The sequence below is a fragment of the Phyllobates terribilis genome, unplaced genomic scaffold (genome assembly GCF_046119375.1).
Source record: "Phyllobates terribilis strain yellow unplaced genomic scaffold, ASM4611937v1 Scaffold_5__5_contigs__length_657084704, whole genome shotgun sequence".
NCBI classification, from domain to species: Eukaryota; Metazoa; Chordata; class Amphibia; order Anura; family Dendrobatidae; genus Phyllobates; species Phyllobates terribilis.
Window position 1 is genome coordinate 170,739,067 of NW_027362765.1, and position 17,322 is coordinate 170,756,388.

The 17,322-nt window shown below is 39.8% G+C and overlaps 1 protein-coding gene across 1 annotated transcript in view; it reads left to right on the forward strand.

The window, feature by feature from the left end:
• LOC141271512 (gastrula-specific protein 17-like) overlaps positions 1-9,558 on the forward strand; it is a 31,072-nt gene extending 21,514 nt beyond the window's left edge. The window contains exons 3-4 of the mRNA XM_073681572.1: positions 7,241-7,611; positions 9,342-9,558. Of these exons, the coding sequence (XP_073537673.1) occupies positions 7,241-7,611; positions 9,342-9,458 (488 nt within the window). The 3' untranslated portion in view covers positions 9,459-9,558. The remainder of the gene's footprint in view (positions 1-7,240; positions 7,612-9,341) is intronic.
• Positions 9,559-17,322: the final 7,764 nt, after the last annotated feature.

Here is a 17,322-nt window from a genome sequence, read left to right on the forward strand (position 1 = left end):
CCTGCTGGCACTTTTCCCACCTCATTTGAACTAATGTCCACAGAGCAACTATTCCTCTTCCGGTGTGCTCTGTCCTTGGGGCGACACTGCAGATATCATGCTGATTGAGAGACAGCTCCCCGCAGTTAGGCAGTGGGGAGCCGGCTGTCAATCAGTATGACATTGGCAGAGATGCCCTGTCAACAGAGCAGAGAGGAAAAGAAGAAGCTGCTCTGTCAACATGACTGAAAGCCGCAGAATTGAAGGCAGGAGCAGTCTGTGACCGCTTAGAGATCGGCACCAGGTAGTTAGCAACTACTTGCCTATAAGATCTTAGCCACAGAGTAAGAAAAATAAGCAAAATCCCGGATAATCCATTTAATAATACAGTTTGTGATTTTTTTAAACCCATTGTTCCAGATTACTTTTTTTTGCTATCAAAGCCAACAGACGAAAAAAATATCACAAAAGTCTTTTATCTTATAGTAGTGGTCGCCATACTTTGGACAGGTCATGGTGAAAGTTGAAGTTTTGCTACAGATGTAAAGGTACTGTGTGGAGGGTTAAATTGTCTGTGGCGGTAAATCCGAGTACTCATGGATCCAGTATGTTCATCATTTTATTGTCAGACCAATAACCAGCGTTCATAGTGGAGCTTAACATTCAGTAGAGTATTGAAGGTGAAGGGCTTGTTTCATGTAGACAACTATGCCCCCTATGAGGACTCATTCAGACAGCCTTTTTTTTTCATACGAGGATAAACAGACTGTTTTTCATCCATGGGCTACACCCAATTTTCACTCAATTTTGGTCCATGTGTCCCTTCTTAACTTTCAGTGCTTCCCCTGTTTTTCTATAGTGCAAAAAAAAAATTGCAGGCTTCACCTACCAATTAAACAGCTTTTTTTTTTTTTGTTATTGTTGACACTTGCAACATGAGTACAACCCCATAGGACAGATAAAAGAAGTACGGTATGTAAAAAAAATACGTACATAAAAACTGAATGTTTGAATGAGGCCTAATTAAGAATATGAATGACCACAGCACTGCTCAGTGTCATCAGCTGATTGGTAGGGGTATCTAAAGCTGGAATCTATGGCATCAGTCCGGCTTCATTAGACATGCCATCACTCAGTACTTTTCAGGATAACACCATTTCCTTGATGCCTTTCGGGGCAAAAAAAAACCCCTCTCTATAGCCACGTGTAATCCAGCAGTCAATAGGGAATATTAAGTGCCCCACTATAGTTTTAAACGGCTTTTTAACTTTGTCCATTTTTGGCGTCTTTTTCCCTAGCACATCAGGCTCTATGTATAGCAATTTTTCTGTTCATACATTGACCTGTAAAGTTTTCCATTGTACAAAGAAAATATTGCATTATATGTATTAAAGAAGAATGGTCACAGCCAAATCTATATCTCCGAAGCCACCTAGCACAAGTAGCTCCATACTGGCTACAGAATTATAAGGCTACGTTCACACAGTTTTTTTTATGTGGATTTTGAAAAGGATTTACATTGTAACATAGTCTTTCTTCAACCTTGAAAATTAAGTCCATCTAGTTCAACCCATAGCCTAACATGTTGATCCAGAGGAAGGCAAAAAAAAAAAACATGTGGCAAACACCAAGCTCCACATTGGGGAAAAAAATTCCTTCCCAACTCCATACGACAATCAGGCTAGTTCCCTGGATCAACGCCCTATCAAGGAATCTAGTATATATAACCTGTAATATTATACTTTTCAAGAAAAGCATCCAGTCCCTTCTTAAATGTTAGTAGTGAATCACGCATTACAACATCATGCGGCAGAGAGTTCCATAGTCTCACTGCTCTTACAGTAAAGAATCCCCGTCTGTGATTGTTTAAACCTTCTTTCCTCCAGGCGTAGAAGATGCCCCCTTGTCCCCGTCTCAGGCCTCAGAGTAAAAAGATCAGTAGAAAGGTCTTTGTACTATCCCCTCATATACTTGTACATAGTAATAAGATCACCCCTAAGCCTTCTTTTTTCCACAGTAAATAACCCCAAGTGTAATAACCTGTCTTGGTATTGCAGACCCCCCAGTCCTCTAATAACCTTGGTCGCTCTTCTCTGCACCCGCTCTAGTTCAGCTATGTCTTTCTTATACACCGGAGACCAGAACTGTACACAGTATTCTAAGTGTGGTCGTACTAGTGACTTGTATAGAGGTAAAATTATGTTCTCCTCATGAGCATCTATGCCTCTTTTAATGCATCCCATTATTTTATTTGCCTTTGCAGCAGCTGCCTGACACTGGCCACTAAACGTGAGCTTGTTGTCCACCAATACACCCAGGTCTTTTTCAGTTACAGTTTTGCCCAATGTTTTACAATTAAGCATATAATTATACATTTTATTTCCTCTGCCCAAGTGCATTACCTTACATTTATCCCCATTAAAGCTCATTTGCCATTTATCAGCCCAAGCTTCTAGTTTACATAGATCTTCCTGTAATATAAAATTGTCCTCCTCTGTATTGATTACCCTGCAGAGTTTAGTGTAATTTGCAAATATTGAAATATTACTCTGTATGCCCCCTACAAGGTCATTAATAAATACAGTATGTTAAAAAGAAGCGGGCCCAATACTGACCCCTGTGGTACCCCACTGTTATCCGAGACCCAGTCTGAGTGTGTTCCATTAATAACCACCCTTTGTTTCCTATCACTGAGCCAGTTTTTAACCCACTTACATATATTTTCCCCTATCCCCATTGTTCTCATTTTATGCATCAACCTTTTGTGTGGAACCGTATCAAAAGCTTTTGAAAAGTCCATACACACAACATCCACTGCATTTCCTTGGTCCAGTCCGGAACTTGCCTCCTCATAAAAACTGATCAAATTAGTTTGACAGGAACGGTCCCTCGTAAACTCATGTAGATATTGGGACATGAGGTTATTTGCTTCAAAATACACATAAAAAACAGCTTTGTCTACTATTTCTATTGATTTCATTGGGAAATCTACTGCTCCGACTTGCTGCTCATACAAGTTTTTGCAGCTTTTTCCAAAGAGGGTTTGAGAACCTTGTTTTGGAAAAAAAAGAAGCGGTGTCACTTCTTAGATGCAGATTCCTCTTGGAATCCACTTCTAACTTAACACTGTCAAATCAAAAGACTGCAAAAAGCCACATGAAAAAAGGTGCTTTAAAAATGGTCTCAGATCAGAAAAACTCAAAATCTAAAAAAAAAACCATAAATTTTTCTAATGTTAAAATAAAAAATGACATCCTAAGGTAATGTTCACATGGAGCTTTTTATGTGGACTTTTGGGGATAAAAATCTGTCTAAAAGATATATAAAGAAATGATTTTGTTGTGGTTATTGTTGATTTTTTTCTGCTTTAGTTTTTACGGATACAACACGTACCTATTATAGTCTACGGTGCTAATTCACATGTCCGTGTTTTTTCACAGACCATGTGTCTGAGACGTATCTGCTTTTTTTCTGGCAGCACAGATGAAAAGGGCCAATACAAGTCTATGAGTCCTTGAAAAAACACGTCCGGCAGACGGATGACATCCATGTGATGCACGTATTTAACATTAAAATCCCCTATAACTAGAATGCACAACAGACAATAATAAAACTCAAAAGAGCTTAATTAGGTAAAATAGACAGACAAATATGGAATAGTACAGAATCCAACAGGTGTTTGTATACAGGATAAAGTGCCAAGACAAGTAAATAAATAAATACACAAATTCATGGGAACATGTATGATATATTATGAATAGCCATTAATGCCAGAGGCTTGAAAAAACCCAAGAAAATGTATAAAAATGATTTAATATATGGTGGATACATGCAGACGCCTTGCTGGGGATGCCCTCGTTAAAGCCAGCAAGGCGAAACGCGCGTCGGGATACGCGGGCTTCAGTGCCTACACACTGGTGGTAAGCATGCTTATTTTACTGCATTTCGTATCTGCTCCCCTCCTTATTATATGAGGGATTCATTGCTCTAACTGTGGGTATTATACCTTAATTGTTGAATTACTTTCCCTTTATTTATTCTTGCATATTTGCACTATTACTAGTACTGTCACTTTACCCTGTTACTACTATGGGAAATATCACAATTATTTATTTTCACAATTTTGTGATTTATGCAAATTTTGAAGAGCCCCCCTTTTTTCTCTTTTTAGTCACAATCCCACTTTTTGAGCTTTTGATATTTATATCATACATCCTATGATTGTGTCTGCATGTACCCACCATATATTAAATAATTTTTATACATTTTCTTGGGTTTTTTCAAGCCTCTAGCATTAATGGCTATTCATAATATGTCATACATGTTCCCATGAATTTGTGTATTTATTTACTTGTCTTGGCACTTTATCCTGTATACAAACACCTGTTGGATTCTGTACTATTCCATATTTGTCTGTCTATTTTACCTAATAAAGCTTTTTTGATTTTTATTATTGTCTGTTGTGCATTCTAGTTGTAGGGGATTATAATGTGTCTGCACAGCTATACTTTGCTGATTAATATTCTTGTTAACGTATTTAACATTGCAAAGTATAGGAGAAGCTTTATAATTCATTTATCCAACCGTGAAAAACACTAATGGTAAAAACGGACCAAACACTGTTGACACACTGATGAAACCAGTAACATTTTTTCCCCGGATGTGTTTAAATACAGACATGTGAATGAGGCCTTACACCCGATAAAAAAACAATGGAAAAAAACAGCACCTAGGGCACTGTGTGTTTTTCAATGGATATCAATAGGAAGCTTATTCAAAAAGTTTTTTAAACAGCTTTTCGTATGGATTTTATAGCAGAATCCACTCCTAAATCCATGTAAAAATAAAGTCTCTTTGTAAACATAAGATTATAACGCAAGAAGTGTGTTAGAAATTGTCTTTTCTGACATAACAATTACTCCAATATTTCCTTGGATTCATTTTCAGATTATTGTCCCCTATGAAAAGTAACAAAAACCAGTGTTCAATGTTCCCGATAGTGAATCGTGAATGAAGAAAGAAAACATTTTTAAAAATACTATAATTCCTTATAAATGTTACAGATTTAAAATGTATTTCATTATATTGGTGGCACAGGCCCAGCATTCACTTTTGTTCTAGTGACAATCATTCTGTTTGGGTCTCATTCACATGTCAATAGTTTGTCAGTATTTGCAAACCAAAACCAGAAGCAGCGGCTCCAAAACACAGAAGAGTGAAATAGGCTTTACAAGTGACAGTTTCACTGGGGGTGGTGCCCACAAATCTACTTAAGACACCATTGAATGTCTTGTTCTTCATACCTCTCCTTCCTAATGGATATAAATACTGGGCACAGAGGACAGCAGACACATTTATACTTTGGATAGCTGTGGAGAGAAGACCGGTGACTCAAGGTAAGTGAAAAGGCATAACTGTATTAGATCATACATACACTCGTGGCCAAAAGTTTTGAGACTGACATGAATTATGGCTTTCACAAAGTTTTCTGCTTCAGTGTTTTTAGATCTTTTACTAATGTTTCTCTGGTTACTGAAGTACAATTATAAAAAAAAAGTCATACGTTTTTACACTTTTATTGGCAAAAACATCAAGTTTATGCAAAGACTCAGTAGTTACAATGTTAGCCCTTCTTTTCAAGACTTCTGCAGTTCGCCCTGGCATACTGGAGGTCAGCGTCTGGGCCAAATCCAGACTGATGACTGACCATTCTTGTCTAATCAGTGCTTGGACTTTATCTCAATTTGGGCTCATTCACATGATCATATTTTCAGTTCAAGTGTTGTCTGGCAAAAAAAAAACGGACTGCCCTCAGACCAATGTTATTCAATGGGGCAGTGCACTTGGGCGATTTTTATTTACTGACCGAATTTGCGTGTGAAAAATCACAGCATGTACTAGGTTCTTCCATAAACTGGATGAAACTCGCCCATTTAAGTCTATGGATATATAAAAAAAAAATTTAGATGCCTTAAGGCTACGTTCCCACAATCAGGTTTTGGTGAGTTTTTCACGCTGCATTTTTTTTTTTAAAACACGCAAGTTGCCCATTTTATATAAGGGGTGCAGACAATCTGCAACGTCAAAAGCTCACCAAAAAACTCATCGTTGAACATAGCCTTATGGAGCCACAGTACAGCATCCGATTTTTACAGATACAGAATTGCAATGTAACATCGGAAACGGTCAATCGTCTTGTAAATGATTAATAGCTGCTTCTGTAAAAAAAAAATGGATTGCACTCGGATGACAAAAAAGCTTGCGTTTTCTAGATGAAAGTCTGAATGATATTTTATATGCTCGTGTGAACCTAACCTTTCAGTGATTTGTGAGAGACCTCACACCCTTGGATGAAAAGCAACCCCACACATGAATGGTCTCAGGACGCTTTACTGTTGGCATGACCCAAGACTTATGGTAACACTCACTTTATCTTCAGTCAATCATTCTTCCAGATGTCCCAAAACAGTCTGAAGGGGGCGTCAGCAGGTAAAATGACTTTTCCCCAGTCCTCTCCAGTCCAATCCCTGTGCTTCCTGCAGTTATTTTCTCTGAAGCCCCCTTCATACTACCTGGGACATCTGGAGGAATGATTGTCCGGAGAAGAAAAGGTGAGTGCTACCATAAGTCCTGTGTCATAAGACTGGTTTTGTTCTCGGATCATATTAATATCCCAACAGCAGATAACTTCACTAGGGGGCTACTCTGTGTGCAGTCATATAGAGATCATATATTACTTTAAAGGGGTTGTCTAGGACTTACATACTGATCACCTATCTGTATGATAGGTCAACCACATCAGACCAGTGAGGGACTGACACCCGGCATCCCTGTACATTATTTAGTGGCTTCTCCATGGCACTAGAAATATTCTCCCAGATGGTTGGGAAAAATGTATACAGGGTTATTAGGTTGCCATAAAATTCAGGCAGCCTGCAGCCACCACTACAGGGGACTTGGTGAGGACTTATTAACGTTCATCCTTCTGTATTTCCTCTGTAGGTAGTGGTGAGACAAGTTAGCTCCCCAAAATGGTAACATAAGTAATAGAACAGGCAAATTGACCTGGATTAGATGATCCCATCATCATCTTCAAATATATTTCCCAGGGGTCTCCGGTCTCTGACTTTTGAGATCCTGCAGAACTACAACATGACCTGACAGCTGCAGGGTATCTAACTATCTTCTAACAAAGATTCTTGGAGTTTTTCTTTTACACTCTTTATATGTTCCTAATTGGTATTGTTTTTGCCTTTTACAGAGAAAAGACAAAACATGTCACAACAAAGGAGGCCTCCCTCATTCACTGGAAATCAAGAACGGGTGATGTCACCGTATCTCGCACCAACTCAGAGGAATAGGTCGTCACCAAAATCCTGGAGCTCACCCCAACCGAGCTGGCAGAGTAGAAACTGGTCACCGTCTCAGAGCAACTGGAGCCCTCAACGCTACAACTCACATTGTAGTCCAAATGGATACTGGGGATCTCCGCAACAGTGGTCTCCTAAACAATGGGAACCGGAGATGAATTACCAGAGAAGCTGGGGCTCCACACCGAAAACCCCCACATTCTCACCCGCTTATAAACAAAGTCCAAAGCACGGTTCAGTATTCCCCGAGGAAAAGACACAGGTAAGAGTTAAATATTTGGCAGATCTTAGGCATTACACTGTCATTAGATCATTATGGCTCCATTTGTAAAATATAAAAAAATAAATTACTATTCATTTAGGTGGTTATATACTTAAAACACCACTCCAGCGGAAATATACTTAAAACACCACTCCAGCGTGTGTTTTTTTATTGCATCACTGGAGTGGTGCTTTAAATGTAATTCCCCTGCGCCTGTCTCACATTGACCAGCTGCCGTCTTCATCGTTTTCCAGTGTCGCGCCCTTCGGTCTCCAGCGAAAAGTGACCTGCCAGGAAGCTCCAGTGTTTCGTGGAGTAGCGCGGAGGTCACTTTTCAATACAAGTCTATGAGAGCCGCGTTCTGGCCTCGTTCTATCTCTCATAGACTTGCACTGAGAGCTTGTGATGTAACTTCTGACTTCCGGCCAGTCAGAAGCTGCGCTCACAAGATGGCGTTGAGGGACAGGAGCGGTGCTGAAAAACGGAGAAGATGCCAGAGGGTGAGTATATGACCAGGGGCAGGGGACTTACATTTGAGGCACCATTCCAGTGATGAAAAAAACAACGTGCTGGAGTGGTGCTTTAACAAAAAAAAAAAATAGTCTCCTGGAAACACTGCACTCTTATCCATGGCACTTCGAATGAGGCCAAATTATAATACCCACGGAAAGAAGATTCACGTTGGCACTACCGCCACTCCTATTTAGATGTATGGTTCGTTTTAAATATTACCTACACAAATAGGTGTTATCAATGTTGAGAAAGCATTCAAAGAGTCATGTCCAAGAGGGGAAGAAATTGGTGGCAATCGCCATATATGACAAAATCTTCTTTGTTCGTATAAATCTATACTAAGCAATGTAACCAGACAAGATGTTTAACGAGACACTTGCAGGCAACATCCGTTTCGCATCACTTGATGCTTCTTCCGGCGTTTAGAAATGTCAAAGGACACAAAACGGCTGTTGCCTGCAGTGTGTATGGCTAAAACTCTCCTAGTCTGGTTACATTGCTATTTATTGAATAATATTAATGAAGAAGATATTATCGTATATGGTGAGTCCCAGTAATTTCTTCCTTTCTAGTATTTGACGCTTTGAACAAGTTACAATACCAGACACAGCCTATGGGCAAAAGTAGCCTAGTTTATGGAATGGAGCATTTTTTTTATTTTTTAATCTTATAGGGCCCCTTTAATACTCTGTTTAACGCTTCGAGAGTGAGTTTTCACCCCAAGTCCTTGTATCTCACAAGTTTGATTATACATTGACAAAAAGTAGAATATCCTTAAAGCTGTATGTGTGGCATAGATTGCAATTTCTAAATGTTCCGCTATTATCCGAGGAACAGTTCTGATATTTGGACACTATGATCAAAGGAAGGGTTAAATTCATACAGCCATGCAAACAAAAATTGCTGTTAGGTTTGTGTAGCCCAAAGCGTAAGTCAGGATTGGCCAAATGTTCAGGGGGGCTGTCTTGTTCAGAAAATCCATTCTCAAGTACTCTGTTAGAAAATGCTGATTACTAGACTGAGGTTCATCTCTTGCTTTGGAGGACTCTACACATCCATTAATTACACATACAGACCATTAGTTTTAATAGTAACAATGTAATTCTTAATTTCTCCTGTGGTGGCGCTGCTGCAGAATTAAACACGTGATCCCATGACCCGCCTGTTTCTTTGAACAAACCAATGTGCAATTTTCTAAACCTGTTGTTCTCCAGCAGGTAGATTTCCGAAGAAATCACAAGGACATCAGTCATTACTACAGACCATCTATGGTGGAGGATCCTTGGGCAGAACTAGAAGCAAAAGCTACCGGGTCAGCAGCAGTGTCTACATGAGAATCATTTTTTTCCTGCAATTTCAAACAAAAGTAACAGGACAATACATTTTGAATTGCCTTTAACCCTATGAAGGCATCGAGGACAGATATAAATTTTTACACACGGATCATAAAAGTTGAACCTACTTATATAACCTACTAATAATACAAAATCTTCACACTATGAGGACGGGCCATTGGTAGCCTGATCTGCAGATAAGAACATCAAGCAATATCGCCACCATGTGGCTGAACTGAAAATTACAAATCCATTTTCTCTATAAACTGCAAGTGTCCAAAGATTTTACTAGCATACCCTATGCAATATTGAATCTTAAAAGGAATGCATCACAAACAGTATCTAACAATAAAAAAAAACAACTTTTTTTTATAATTTTTTTTGTTCTGATTGTAATTTTTTATTTTAGTTTCTGTATATGATAATGGGGCAGTCACTAAGCTTATGTTAACAGCTCTTAGAACTATGCTTTAGAGCTCCCATAAGGACCATGGGCAGCAATGGATAGGCTCTGATTTTATTGACTTCTATAGAAGTTTTATTTAGACATGTTGTAATCTGGCCATGGGGGAGGGGTTGGACTGTGAATGAAGGATCCTGTGTTATCTACTGTACTTAAATGTCACCGTCATTCTCTAACAGTAGCACTTAAGTGGTGTAATCCTAGGGGGCAATCTGTTCTAGCGTCCATCTGCACCCCCCTGTGATATGATTACGGGGTGCAGATGGCTTGTCAAGTCATCCGGGATCCTGCTGTAGGCTCAGAAGCTGCTATCTTGGTCCTTCCTGTGAATTCTCGCCATAGACTGGGCTTCATAGATCGTTATTTTGTACTGTATACTACAATACTGAGGTGTATTGCAATATAAAGTACAAGCAATCAAAAATCGCAGGTTCAAGCTGCCTAAAGGGATTAAAAATAAGGTGAAAAGTAAAGTATAAAAAAGTATAAAAAAAATAAAACATAAGGTTAAATTACCCTCACTTTCTCCATCCCCAAAAAAGAGAAAATATCTGGTACTAAAAATGTATTTAACCCTTAAGGTAAATAGTGTAAACAAAACTAAATGCCAGAATTTCCTTTTTTGGTCACTGCATCTCCCCCTAAAATATGCAATACAAAGCTATCAAAACACAACACATGTATTCAGCCATATGTAGCACGCACACAACATGATTGAAACAAAAAAAAAGTTTTGGAAAATAGCGGCACAAACTAAGTTTTATTTGTTTACAAGGTTCAGATTTTTTTTTAGGCATTAAAATAAGAAAAGTAAACTCTATGTTTGGCATCACCATAATCATACCTAGCTGAAGAATCATGTTGCCAGGTCAGATTTTTTTACCGCACAATGAATGCTGTAAAAACGAAACCCAAAAAACAATGGCGGAATTGTGGGTTTTTTATTCACTTCACTAAGGATTTCTTTTAATGTTTTTCAGTACATTATATGGTAAAATGAGTCAGTTAAAAAGTACAAGTCATCCCACAAAAGAAAACCAAAAACCTTCATATGGTTGTGTCGTAAAAAAAATAAAGCTCGGGCTCTTAGAAGAGGAGGAAGGGAGGAAAAAAAGCGTAAAACGGAACATTTGTTGTGTCACTAAGGAGTTGTGCAAAACTTTGGTTATATTGAACCAATAAAAGGTAAAATGTAGTTCGATAATAAAAGGTAAAATAATGTCTAGTGAAATCATCTTTGTCATGCTTTGTTTCTTTCTTACACACAGTGAGGAAACTAAGTATTTGATACACTGCCGATTTTGCAAATTTTCCCACCTACAAAGAATGGAGAGGTCTGTAATTTTTATTGTAGGTACACTTCACCTGTGAGACAGAATCTAAAAATAAAAATCTGAAAATCACATTGTATGAGTTTTACATAATTAATTTGCATTTTATTGAATGAAATAAGTATTTAATTCAATAGAAAGACAGAACTTAATATTTGGTGCAGAAACCTTTGCTTGTAATTACAGAGGTCAGACGTTTCCTGTAGTTCTTGACCAAGTTTGCACAGACTGCAGCAGGGATTTTGGCCCATTCCTCCATATGGATCTTCTCCAGATCTTTCAGGTTTCGGGGCTGTCGCTGGGCAATACTAAGTTTCAGTTCCCTCCAAAGATTTTCTATTGGGTTTAGGTCTGGAGACTGGCTAGGCCACTCCAGTACCTTGAAATGCTTCTTATGGAGCCATTCCTTAGTTGCCCTTGCTATGTGTTTCAGGTCATTGTCATGCTGGAAGACCCAGCCACCACCCATCTAAAACGCTTTTACTGAGGGAAGGAGGTTGTTGGCCAAAATCTCACGGCACATGATCCCATCCTCCCTTCAACACGGTGCTGTCGCCCTGTCCCCTTTGCAGAAAAGCACCTCCAAAGTGTGATGTTTCCCTCACCATGCTTCATGGTTGACACTGTGTTCTTGGGGTTGTACTCATCCTTCTTCCTCCAAACACAGTGAGTGGAGTTAATACCAAAAAGTTCTATTTTGGTCTCATCTGACCACATGACATCCCTGGATCATCCAGATGGTCATTGGCATACTTCAATCAGGCCTTGACATGAGCTGGCGTGAGCAGGGAGACATTGTGTGCCCTGTAGGATTTTAATCCGTGACAGCATAGTGAGTTACTAACAGTAATGTTTGAGACTGTGGTCCCAGCTCTCTTCAGGTCATTGACCAGGTCCTCCTGTGTAGTTCTGGGCTGATTCCTGACCTTTCTCAGAATCATCCTTACCCCATGAGACGAGATCTTGCATGGAGCTCTAGCCTGAGGAAGATTGACATTCATCCTGTGCTTCTTCAATTTTCCAATAATTGTGACAACAGTTGTTGCCTTCTCAGCAAGCTGCTTGTCTATTGTCCTGTAGCCCATCCCAGCCTTGTACAGGTCTACAATGTTGTCCCTGGTGTCCTTAGACAGCTCTTTGTTCTTGGCCATGGTGGAGAGGTTGGAGTGTGATTGTGTGGACAGGTGTCTTTTATACAGTTAATGAGTTCAAACAGGTGTAATTAATACAGGTAATGAGTGCAGAGTAGGAGGGCTTCTTAAAGAAAAACGAACAAGTCTGTGAGTCAAAATTCTTGCTGGTTCGTAGGTGATCAAATACTTATTTCATGCAATAAAATGCAATTTAATTATTTAAAAATCATACAATGTGATTTTCTGTTTTTTTATTTTTAGATTCTGTCTCTCACAGTTGGTGTTCCTACGATAAAAATAACAGACCTCACCATTCTTTGAAGGTGGTGTGATAAAGTCACTGGCAAAGTACTGGGGGAGTAATATAAACATAGGACAAATGTTCCAGCACACAAAGTGATGAGGGGTTAATCAGCTAAGTTTAGTGCTAGGGTGATTAACCCCTTTCCGATGTGGTCAGTATCAGTACGCACCACGTTGGAAAAGCCGGTTCAGCGGGGGCTCCGGCGCTGAGCCCGCATTGAACCGAGCACATGTCAGCTGATTCTTACAGCTGACATGTGACATGTGTCAGCAACAGCCGCGGGTGGAATCACGATCCACCATAGGCTGTTAACTAGTTAAATGCTGCTGTCAATCTCTGACAGCGGCATTTAACAGCGCCGCGTCGGAAGCGCGTTACTTACCCCGCCCATCGGTGACCCCGTCACGTGATCGCGGGTCACTGATGGGTGGGCATGACAACCCTGAGTCTGCAGCAGACCCCAGTAGTCATGTAAAGATTGCTATGAGCGCCACCTAGTGGTTGGCGCTCATAGCACAGGAAAATTTCTGCTACATAGAGGTGATCTGCTCATCACCTCTATGTAGCAGAGGCGATCAAACAGTTTCTGCTTCTAGTCCCCTATGGAGACTATAGAAGCAAGCAAAAAGTGTAAAAAAAAGAAGGGGAGCAAAAAATGAAAACTCAAAAGTGGAAAATGCCCCGGTCATGAAGGGGTTAAACACCTTTAGAGAAGGAGGTGGTCAGAGGATAAATTCCCAGCCTTTTAGAGCATTTGGTTTGGGGTGGATATGGAGCTGTATTGCCATGTGAAGGAAAGCTAAACCTTGGGTTGTTTGTTCCTGAAGTGGGTGGTTACCCAAAGCAACAAGGACTGTGCCATGCGTTATATTTTGTTTTTCCTGTTAGGCCAGGAGGCCGTGTTTGTCTTGCTAATGTTGCAGTGGTTTATGCCGAACTCTTAATAAACAATGAGGGATTTAAAGAGGCAGTGTTCCTGTGTCTCTCTCTATGTGCAGCCAAGTGAGCTGATCTACCACAGTGGGAAAACCTGTAAAATCGGCAGTGTATCAAATATTTATTTTCCCCACTGTACATATACAGTGCTCAGCATAAATGCGTACACCCCTTTTGAAAAGTAAGATTTTAATCAACATCTCACTGAACACAAGAACAGTTTCCAAAGTTTTGACTGAGTTTTATAGAACATTTTTTAACCCATCAAAGAAGGAAGATTAATAAGACATCTATCTTTTTCCAAGAATGACGTCTTCTAGGGCCTAGATGCCAGATGGAGTGTGATGCTCATCTTGTCTCTTCAGAATTCCTCATAGGTGTTCTATTGGGTCCAGATCAGGAGACATTCTTGGCTGCTGAATCACTTTCACCCTTTTATTCTTCAGAAATTCAACATATAGGTGTGTTGGATCATTGTCATGTTGGGAAAGTGTACCAAGGGCATGGAGTGATTGTAGTATCTTCTATTTCAATATGTACCAAGCATTTTTCTAAATTCATTTTTATAATTTAATGGTGCCTACAAAGAAACATAGTGGTGGCAGTGTATTTATGTGGGGTTACATGAGTGCTGCTGGTATCAGGTAGATGCATTTCATTGATGGTATCATGAATTCACAGACGTACTGCTCTATATTGAAAGAGAAGATGCTACCATCACTCTTTGCCCTGGGTAGATGTGCACTTTACAAACATGACTATGATCCAAAATACTTATCTGTTGAATTTCCGAAGAACAACAAGGTGAAAGCGATTCAGTGACCAAATATGTCTCCATAGCTGAACCTAATAGATCACCTATGGGGAATTCTGAAGAGACAAGTTGAGAATCAATCTCCATCCAGCATCCAGACATTGGTCTTGAAGAAAGGAAAAAAGTGTTGCAATATGTCACCAACTTGTTCATTCTATGCAAGAAGACATGGTGCTGTCCTTAAAAATCATGGAAGTCATACAAAATACTAGATGGAGTAGTTTTTGATGTGAGGTGTATTCATATTTGCATCAACTAATTTGAGTTAAACTGAAGATTTTGTAATGAAAGTTACATTATTAACATTGCTGTCAAGTTATGGGTTGAAAGAATTTTCAATGAAACTCAGGCTTGTCAAAATTTGGAAATTGTTTTTGTGTTCATTGAGATATTGATTTAAATCTTAATTTTCAAAGTGGGTGTATGACGATACAGCCTATAATCTTAATAAGCCAGACATTTAGATTTGTTAATCCAAGAGAAATACACTATTACCTTTGTGTACTTATGTGCCTGGTCAATAAGGACAAACCAGTATTTGTATAACCCTGATTGTTATCTCCTCTTGGGTTTGAAAACAATGATATTTGCTAATATGCTAATTACATATTGTACTAAAAGTCAGCTGAATGTTGGTTTAAAGAGCCCACTGTATACCAACTATGTAAATTGATTAGCTCAAACAATGAGATCTGAGCGCTGCCCTTTCCCCCAACCTGTGACTGATGACCTTACACAAATGTAAATATAATCAGGGATGTCTGTAGTGCTGCAAGCAGAATCAAGGAGAATCAAAGACTTTACAAGGAGAATGAGAGACATCCTTCAGGACAGTAGATGGACAGCATGGAGGCTCCATCCAAAGAGACACAGATTTGGATTCTACATGATTCCGGTCTAAGGGTATCGGCCCTGACTGGAAAGATACGAATCTGCTCCATTAACCATCAGACAGCCCATGGATACATTTGGGGAGACCAGGTTGGGACGATGAAGTCACCTGGCTCCATGGATATGTTGTTTGGGGTTGCCAGAAGGGACCCACCAGTCGCCTGGAACTCATGGAGACATTCAGAGAAGCCAGATTGGGACCAGCCGATCATCTGGCCCCAATGGAAACTCTCAGAGAGGTCAGGGTGGGACCCTCAGGTCTCCTGGCCTTGTACCTCAATGGACTGCTAACTTCCTAAGCTTATCGCTACCTTCTCTCTGTGGGGGCCCACCAGAAGCGGGGCGGCCACTGGTTGAGGCAGTTGGTCCTGGAGGTCCCAAAGTCGCAGATGTTCTATTCCAGGCGGGCAGAGGGGAAGGGTGAGACTGTGTAATGTTGTACCATGTTGTGTATTTGCTGGGACTGTTTTATCTGTTATTGAACCACAAAGCAGACAAAGTATTGCCATGCTATTTTACCCTCACCCTTTGTTGTCTAAGTAGCGTTATGCCCATGGAAGACCCCAGGTCTTCACAGGGTGTACTCATATATGGTGAGCAATGTACATATTTGCCTAACAATGTATTAGTTATTGTGTCTAATTAGAGCATTACTTAAGCTAGGCAGTTGTTGCAAAAGTACAACTCCCAGCTAACTAACTATGTTAAAGAGGTTGTCCCTTTTCAGAAAACTTTGGGCTACAGTATACACACACACGTACATACAGTACAGACCAAAAGTTTGGACACACCTTCTCATTTAAAGATTTTTCTGTATTTTCATGAATATGAAAATTGTACATTCACACTGAAGGCATCAAAACTATGAATTAACATATGTGGAATTATATACTTAACAAAAAAGTGTGAAACAACTGAAAATGTCTTATATTCTAGGTTCTTCAAAGTAGCCACCTTTTGCTTTGATGACTGCTTTGCACACTCTTGGCATTCTCTTGATGAGCTTCAAGAGATAGTCACCGGAAATGGCTTTCACTTCACAGGTGTGCCCTGTCAGGTTTAATAAGTGGGATTTCTTGCCTTATAAATGGGGTTGGGACCATCAGTTGTGTTGTGCAGAAGTCTGGTGGATACACAGCTGATAGTCCTACTGAATAGACTGTTAGAATTTGTATTATGGCAAGAAAAAAGCAGCTAAGTAAAGAAAAACGAGTGGCCATCATTACTTTAAGAAATGAAGGTCAGTCAGTGCGAAAAATTGGGCAAACTTTGAAAGTGTCCCCAAGTGCAGTTGCAAAAACCATTAAGCGCTACAAAGAAACTGGCTCACATGAGGACCGCCCCAGGAAAGGAATACCAAGAGTCACCTCTGCTTCTGAGGATAAGTTTATCCGAGTCACCAGCCTCAGAAATCGCAGGTTAACAGCAGCTCAGATTAGAGACCAGGTCAATGCCACACAGAGTTCTAGCAGCAGACACATCTCTACAACAACTGTTAAGAGGAGACTTTGTGCAGCAGGCCTTCATGGTACAATAGCTGCTAGGAAACCACTGCTAAGGACAGGCAACAAGCAGAATTGACTTGTTTGGGCTAAAGAACACAAGGAATGGACATTAGACCAGTGGAAATCTGTGCTTTGGTCTGATGAGTCCAAATTTGAGATCTTTGGTTCCAACCACCGTGTCTTTGTGCGGCGCAGAAAAGGTGAACGGATGGACTCTACATGTCCATAATATCTACGTAGCGGGTGAATAAATCACATATTATCCCATTCATAGGGAAAAGGAGGGGATTTTACCACATCATTATGTATATAAACCTATAAAAAGAATGGTACACCCCAAAAATGCAACACCAATGCTAAAGAATAGATTAAAAGGTATATATTTTATTTAGATATACTAAAAGACAAGATCACTACAAAACATAAAAGAGATCAGTGGGTATGAGGTGAAAGATACATGAAAAAGATCACAGAAGGGCATGGAAAC